The sequence below is a fragment of the Dromaius novaehollandiae genome, chromosome 8, assembly GCF_036370855.1.
Source record: "Dromaius novaehollandiae isolate bDroNov1 chromosome 8, bDroNov1.hap1, whole genome shotgun sequence".
In the NCBI taxonomy this organism is placed as follows: domain Eukaryota; kingdom Metazoa; phylum Chordata; class Aves; order Casuariiformes; family Dromaiidae; genus Dromaius; species Dromaius novaehollandiae.
In genome coordinates, this window is record NC_088105.1 from 12,232,901 (window position 1) to 12,241,557 (window position 8,657).

Below are 8,657 nucleotides of genomic sequence, written 5' to 3' on the forward strand. Positions count from 1 at the left end.
TCAAATGTAGGAAAGGCATAACTGAGCAGAACTGCTCCTGCCCTCTGCAAATCTTTGAAAGGTACAGCACCCACCTCCCTCTGCCAGCACATATTTCTCAGGAACTCCTTGGGACCTATCTTTTGACTTAACCAGATTCGTTAGTCCAGCCAGCAATTTGGCCCAGACATGCCAGATTCACTCTCATACAACAGCCTAACCACAAAAACTGTTCCACCAACACACAAATGCTGTTATATCAACTCTTCCATCTACTACTGCAGCATATATTATAAAATATCAACACAACCCAAAACTAATGCAAGTGTAGAGGAATTTTACAAAGCCTTAACAATTAAAAAACCTGATGAAAGGAAGGGCATAAATAGCAATAGCACAACTTTATAGTCACTTGGGGTCAGAACAAAGGTTGCAAACCATAGTAGAAAACAAACCCCATACATAAAATCAAAGAGAAAAACACTAGCAACAGTCACCCTTATGGTGTGCCTACAACTAATCAACAACTCCATTATCCTATCTTAATTACCATCCAGTTATTTCACTCTTATCTAATTTGAGCCATTTACAACGCTCTTCCTCAAAGCAATGGTTTTAAAACCACACAGTGAAGAGAACACATCCCTTTGCCACGGAAAATAACAAGAACCCTTCATTTTTCAAAAATATTACCAAGCTCTTTACCACAGTTAGATATAAGTAAGCCCATACAATAGGAAAGTCCCTGTACATAATTTTATTAGAGGCAGGCTATCTCTGGTCTAAGACCCACATCACCCTATGCCATCCTCTTTGCACCCTTGAGGACCATAAAGTGACATATTAATAACTACTGCCAACAGCAGGGGCTTTTTTCTTCAATCTGAAAGACAGCAGGAAACTCATTATGGCATAGGAAGTCACATTCAGATAGTGTGGGCACTCAGGAAAACAAAAGACTTAAAAAAAAGAATACAGACAAAGCATACTATGGGCTTATCTACTCCAGCTCATTTCTCCAATTTATGCCTGGTCAAGACCACATAACCGCTCCCTGGCTGCACACAAATTGCTACACAAAATTTAGTTTATGCCTAAGGTATGCCATAATTGTTTCTATTACCATAACTAGGAGCCTTTCCCTTACTCACCAGCATTAGTGCTGTTTGTTGCTAGCACCTTCCTTGCATCACAAAATTAGGCAGTAAGCTTTCTGTCCTTAAGGCCATAATACAGAACTTTACACTCTACAGAACAAAATACCCTATTCAGGTTAAAATAAAAAGATAGGGCTCACACAAGGAAGAAAGGTCTGTGAAATCTTCTGCAGCCATAAACACCAAATATCAACACAACTATAGTTAGAACAACAGGTATTTGAATGAATTAACAAATAAAACAACTAAGGAACAAAGTATATACATACAGAAGTTACCAAAACAAAAAAATACCTCTTAGAGCATTAAAAGCAAGCTTAAAGAACTATTGCTACCACAACACTCCAGGCCTCTCTTGTTCTAATAACAGAGCTACCAGACTGAAGAGCAAACTTCAGAGGCCACTGTTTCATCTTTATAGGACTCTCATTCTCACGATCTAAAAAGATCTCTCAGCCAAACACAGGTTTTATCATTTTCTCTACCTGGCTCAACAAATCCAGAACAGCTGGGAATGGTAGGCTTGGGTTTCTATTTATAGGCCTTCCTCACTTTTCCCCTCTTCTTTGTGATTTATTTCAAGGACTTGGCTTACCTTAACAAGACTTTATTGTTTTTCCTCACAGCAATCATGTGTCCAAAAAGGTAATTAACAGCAATATCAGAAATGATAGGCCATTATAAAATTTTATTAAGGGCTGTGATAGCTGCAAGAGTACATTAGTAAACTCTTTTTTAATTGTGAAGCAGTAAATGATAAAATAAATGATAACCAGAAAGTGCATATGTCTCATTAAGCATCTATCTAGTGCTGTATCTAGATGACATGTATGCTTCCTTTATTTTACCAATGTCTTTTGTGTCACTTCTCAGTCTATATAGTATTCTATCTGTAGTCAAGCACTGTTTTCACACTTCAAAGCTATTACAGTTAGAGAAATATGTATTAATAATAACTTATTAACCATCCTTATTTATTACATATACCTATATAGCACTTAAAACTGATGTAGCTATACCAAAAAAATGTTTGTGGAAGTATTCAAAAAGCTTTTTAACAGTCTTTTTTTAAGATTCTAAAATGCCTGAACCTTATCTCTTCCGAGTAAGTGTGTGATGCAAGAGCATACTCTTACATCAACAATGCAAAGAAACAATCTTTTCATTCAATGAATATTATAGATTCATTTTTTCAACAAAACAGTATATTGTACTTTAGGTATCTGGGATTTCATGAAGACTCTGTACAGAACTTGCCTGACTCACCAAGTGGAAGACTTTAAAAAAGTTAATGGGAAGTAAACTTTTATCTTTTATCTTGAGTAAAAAGCAGCCTGTAGAGTCTGTTTTCCAGCTCTTTTGTGTGTGTGTGTGTGTAACACTCTGGTTTGTTGAGGAGGGACAGAAAAAGTCTGTCCGTAGAACAATGAAGACGTGACTGAGACAGAGGTTTTTAGTTGCAAACTTAAAACTTTTGGGGTGTTTGCTTTTAATAGGGTCCGTTTAGATGCGATGCAATGTTGTCAGCCCTCACAGAAATACTGCAAGTGTTATGATACATAGCACTTCTATTTTCTGCACATAGAAGCACTCAGATAAGCAGGAATGTTGAGTATTTACTCACAGAAATTAGCTTGGGGAGCTCACCAAAGCGGGTGGAGGGCAAGTTCCCCTCCCCGTGACCCTCTTTTCCCCACAGTACCAACACCTTGCTCCCCCAGTGCAACCACGGCAGCGGCTCTGCCTTAATGCTCCAGCTCCCGGGGTCGGGATCAGCAGGAGCAGTCGCTGAGGAATAATTAAGTGCCAGTCACACAGTTCTGAGGAGAAGTGTTGAAAAGTGAGCTCCCTAAGGCCTTGAGAGGCAAATTAAGCGAGTAATAAGCACGTTCATGGGTGTGTTTTCTGTTTTTTTTTTTTTAACAACCTGTTAGTGGGTGGAAGAGCTGACTCCAGCCCTCTGCCCATTTGGGGGGGGGGGGGGGGGCAGGCGCTGCCTCGCCTCACGAGGAACCGTTGGGCGGCGACACCAACGGCCGCCCGCAGCCCCGCCCCCGCCAGGCGCCAACCTCAGCCAATGGGCGGGAAGGGCAGCGGCGGCCCCGCCCCCGGCGCGCGGGCGTGACGGCGCGGTGTGGGCGCTGCGTCTCCGCTCGCTCTCCCGCTGGCGGCCCCCGGGCGCCGCCATGGCGGCGGTGCCGGAGGTGGAGATCGACGCCGACGGCACGTTCAAGTACATCCTGGTGCGCCTGCAGCGCCCGGGCGGCGAGGAGCGGCGGGACATCGTCCGCGGCACCAAGGCCGCCGAGTTCCACAGTGGGTGCCTGGCGGCGGGGGGTGGGGGGCGGGGCGGCCGCGAGGCCACACCCCGGGGGGGCGGGGGGCCGCGTCCCCTGTCCGAGCTGCCACCGCCGGTGGGTGTCGGTGTAGGCGGGCGGCGGTGCCGCTGGAGCCCCCCGTTGTACCGTGCGGGCGTGGAAAGCAGAGCAGTGCGTGCCGGCCGGCTGCCACCCCCAGGCCTGCTAAACCTCGCTCAGGAGTGCGGGATGTGGTAACGAAAAAAGCGAAATAGTCGGCCCTAATTATAGCTTCCACACATCTCTCTCTGGAAACCTCGCTTTAGCTCCTGAGGGAATGAAACCGGAAGAAAAGGAGTAGTTTAACATAGTTCTAGAGCATTTGATACTTGGGCCGTCTTGTAATGGCTCTGTTCTTCCCGTGCAGATCACATATTTGAGAAAGTAAATCCTGAAATGGAAAAGCTGGGATATGAGTGCGAGTGCCTCGGAGGAGGAAAAATTGATCATAATAGCAAAGACAAGAAAATTAGGGTATTTGGACTTTCTACAGTAAGTGGATCTCTTGTATTCCTTCAAGTCTTTTCATTTGTGACGTTCAGGGGAGTTTGTTTCATAGTGCAATGATTTGCAGCGCTTTGAATCGCATTACAAACATTAACTGGGAAACTTGCCTGGCTCACTTTTGAGATAGATAAAACACTTTTTAAGGGAAGAAGGCCAAAGCAAAAAGAATAGATGACCTAATGCTGCGTGTTAGTTATTACTGAAGCTAGAAATAGAAGTTATCAACTCTCCATTCAGAATCTTTTAGTCTTAGTGCCAGAACAGGAATAGCTAATATGTAGCCACACCCATCCAGCTATAGTGTGATCTTTATTTGACCACAAAATGTTGGTTGGTAGTTGATCAGCAAAAGTGTGAATGCAGTTATGTGTATGTGCTGGGTGTGAAGAGTAGACCCAGTTTAGGTGTGGTGGATTTTTAGTAAGTGAAGATGCAGTTTCACACACATGCGTCTTGTGGGAATAAAAGTATCTTCTGGCAGTATGGAAACTAGAGCGTTTTCTGTTATCTATTACTGTTCAGTGTAAATTCATTTTCTTTGTAAGAGACTCAGTAATTTGGGAAATATGCTGTAGTCCTTCTGGTGTTAATCTCTGATGCATAGCTGCTTATATAGTAACACTGAGAGTAAACATTCTAGGCTTCTGATGTGGCCAAAACCAAAATAGTTCTGTCAAGTTAAATGAAATTATTATAGAAGGTGATGGTTGGTTAGTTCAAATTTGCTTCCCTTAACTTCATGAAGATTGAAGGTTGGACCCTGAATGTCTTAAGCATTTTTAAATATTAGTGCTATTTTTGTTCCAAGATTACTCTTCCCACCTGGTATCATATGAAAGAAGAAACTCTTTAGGGCTCATAGGGAGTGGGAAAGGAGTGTATAATGCTTACTCTGCTAAAGTCTCATGATAGTATGTGCCTCTTGTAACTCTGAAAAAGACAGACAGCAGTAGTATTAATTCAGTGTTAGAGACAGCAGTCAATTCTTGCTCTTATAGCAAAGTGTCTAGGGAAAAGATTTTGTTTCTCTGCCTTTTAGTACGTTGCAACTTACAGATGAGTGCCATGTAAAAGCAGAGTTTTATTATCATGAGGGCTTCTGTCAGGCCCTGGAAATTCAGCTCTCAATAGTAGATCAGGAGCTGGTATGTTAACTAATATATATGTTAGTTGGTATGTTGTGATGCTTTTTGTTGTTTGGAGATTTGTTGCATAATTGTAAAACAATACTGGCTTGATGTTTTATGAAAACCAGAGGAAAAAGTCAGACTATCTGTAGTTCTAAAATGAGAAACCAAGATAGTAACTTCAGTCATGTAAGACACTAAGGTATATAAGGCATGTAAGAGACATGAGAAAAAGGCATCTTCCATCACAACTGTTCTAAGTTTCAGTGAAAGTAAAAATGTGACCTGTGATTTAAATGAGGGTCAAAAATCAGATGGGACATCTAACCTGCTTTAGTTCAGAGTTGCAGTGGCTTTCAGTTTGCTCCATTGCCAGCTAAAGGGAGATGGCAGCTAAATAAAACATGGAGAGTGTGATTTATTTGGTGGCCAGAATAGTTCTCACATGTTCATGCTTATGGCTTGTTGTTCCTTTTTCCTCCAGCTGAGCCAGATTAGATGTTTGTATGCCCATATGTTAAACTGGATTGGCGCCATCTCTGTGGTTTAGAAAAACAATTCTATGGAAGTGGTGGTTGAAGGGCTGGGAACATCTCAAAGCAAAGCTTCTGCTGCAGAAGTCACAACATGAAACTGCATCCTTTATTACTTGAGATTGTCTGACCTTATCTTATTTATAGTCTATGAATTGGAGGGGAAATGGGAGAGAGCAATAAAAAATTAAAATCTGATACTGCAAGAGTAACTCTGCAGAACCTGTATTTCTGATTTGTATGTGAACTACTGGAAGTATCAGACCAGGTAACCAGATAGTTTGTATTGACAAGAACTTGATGGTACTATGGACTTACTTTTTGTACTCATCTAATAAATGCTTGTTCTTTCTTGCAGGGCTATGGTAAAGCAGATCACTCGGTGACTGTAGAAATACTGAAAAAAAAGTATACAGATTATGAAATTACATGGTCAGATGACAAAAAATAGACTACTTATGAAATCTGAACTTCGACAAGCGATTCAAAACTGGTAACTTTGTGAGCTGTACTTCTATAAATAAAATGGAATGCAAGTCTTCTCTGTGTGTGTTCTCATAAATCTGGAGTAACTGGACTCTGTAACGTATATTACTGCTAGTAATGCCCAGATATCTCTTATTTTTCAGATCATTCCTTTATGAAGAATCTGTAGTTCTAAGCCTTTCTCCTGCTGCTTTTTAACATGCCATCTTATTAAAGACTCCCCAATTATCTTTCTTCCACTTTCTGCCTTCATCTGATCCTGTCTGACTGATATATCCTACAATATTTTGCCATCAAATGAAGTGCCATAGGACCAAAACTGTTTCCTTGGGTTTTTTTGACCACAATATTTTTTCTTATTTTCTACTGCTGTTCAGTCTTCTCATCTTTATCTCATCCATGTTTACGAAAATTGGGAGGTTTGACTTAGTTCATCTAAATCTTCCATTTATTCCATGGCTTTTAAGTCAGTATTTGTGTTCCAGATAAAAATAATGATCATGCCTAGTGTTTACATTGCATTTTCAAATTTTGTTCAGAAGAGGATCAGTAAAACAGACTGGCAGGTGATGTTGAATTCTGACAATACTTGTTTCATTCTGATTCCTCTGGACTTCTTTCATTCCACATGAGTAAGTTCATTATGCTTTTTCCTTTTCTCCAGGGCTACACTGATCTTCCCTAGGCAGTGTCTGAATTAAGTTATTGCACCTGCTTCCTCCTCTTGTGGCAGAATATTGCCCTTCATTTGCCGTGAAGTTGCTTGCTACAATTTTCATTTTCTTGTTTCAGGACAATCTTCTGAAGGCTGTTACATATTTCAAGGCAGTACCTTTTGTTCCTATGCTTACTTTGTTGACTTGCAGTCTTTAAGAGGTATTTGTGTATAAATCCTAATTATTCTCTTTGCTGTGATTCCTAGTACACTACCTTCCAGATCTGGTAGTGTCTGGTAGCTTTTTCTTTTCAACATGCATGTAACTGAAAGTACAAAGCATGAAATTTGAGTGGCTTTAGTCCACTTTCTGTCATAAAAATCTTGCTGTTACTGCCTCACAACAGTGATTAGACATTCTGTCACCTTTATATTTTGATTTTTCTTTTAATCACTGATGCTGTGATAACATTGATTGCTGGTTTGATTTTTCTTAAGATTTTGATATCAGAACATGACTGTATGCCAGTTTACCTAGTGACCAAGAATAGCAGGCAAGTCAATAATTTGCAAATTGTGTACTTTCCTTGAGACTCCAGCTTTCTAATTTCCTTATGGATGTTTTTCCCCTAATCTTTAGTAAAATAACTGTAACAGATGCCATTTAGCTGGTGCCAGTATACAAAACTGATTTCTTTTTTTAATGGCCTCATTTCCCATAACTGGCAAATAGCCTTTGAAGGAAAGTCATCAGTTAAGGATATCGCCTGTTAAAATAAACAAGCTTTTTAATTTAGTTTCCTGAGACATTTGATGACACACTTCAATGTTTCTCTCCACAATACTTACGGGAAAGATATAATTTAGACCGGATTTTGTGTGGTAATGGCACTTTGAAAAAGTATGGGGATGGAGGAGGGGGAGAAAAGGGGAGATAACTTAGAAATGGGTAGATAAATTGAGTTGTCAGCTGACTTTGTTTCCTCATACAAGACATTGGGCCTCATGTAATGGTTTTTCATGTCATCAAAAAGAGACTTTGAGGCGCCTCTCAATCCTGTTTTTGCTAGTGTGATGTCATTCAGGAGAAATGCTAATTGAACAAGCAATTAAGATATGCAAGTATTACAAGTGGGTAAGTGAAAGATTTTTATTGCAAATTATTTTGCTTCCAGAAAAGAAGCAGGAAACTAGTCACTAGCATTGGGATGATTTGGCAAGTAGAGAAAGTCTTAATCTTGGCTGTAGAAAAGGGAGAGCAGTACTTATCTTTAAATATGGACAGAGCAGCCAGCCTTTAAAACTAGGTGTTGAATCCTGCTTCCTCTCTGTATTTCCACTGGCTTCTAAAAATGGAATAGAACTCAACTGGAGTTATGGAAATCCCAGTGCTAGTTTTGCTGATTTCATGTGACAAAAACATCCTACATTGATTAGTTCTAAAATGGGAACTTAATTGTACTGTATTGGGTTTTCATGTTTTTCAGGTGTTGTGTGATCATTGTGTGATTGTGGCTCTGGCAGTCTTCACTTGAAAGTCCTAAAAAAGAAATCTGATTCTGTATTCAAATGAACACTTAGCTATGTTTGTCAAGTAATCCAAGAATAAAATGAGGATGCTGAGCAAAAGAATGGGTATATTAAACCAAGAGAAAGAGTGAGTTTGATAGTGGAATATTCTCAAGAGGAAGCATAATAGATAATTTTAAGTGCCTTTTTTTTTATTTACTCATCAATGAATACATGAGATTCTTGTTCTTTACCATATTCACTATCATCATAGTGGTCAGCATTTCTTATTACTCTCAGGTACAGTCCTCTGAAACAGCACTAGGCTTAGCAGGCAAGCAGTGATT

At 40.2% G+C, this 8,657-nt stretch overlaps 1 protein-coding gene across 1 annotated transcript; it reads left to right on the forward strand.

The window, feature by feature from the left end:
* Positions 1-3,212: 3,212 nt before the first annotated feature.
* On the forward strand, positions 3,213-6,199 carry LOC112997426 (14 kDa phosphohistidine phosphatase-like). The gene is made up of 3 exons (XM_026123442.2): positions 3,213-3,452; positions 3,861-3,985; positions 6,019-6,199. The coding sequence occupies exons 1-3, from the start codon at positions 3,323-3,325 to the stop codon at positions 6,109-6,111; spliced, it is 348 nt and encodes a 115-aa protein (XP_025979227.1). The 5' UTR covers positions 3,213-3,322; the 3' UTR covers positions 6,112-6,199.
* The last annotated feature ends 2,458 nt before the right edge of the window (positions 6,200-8,657 follow it).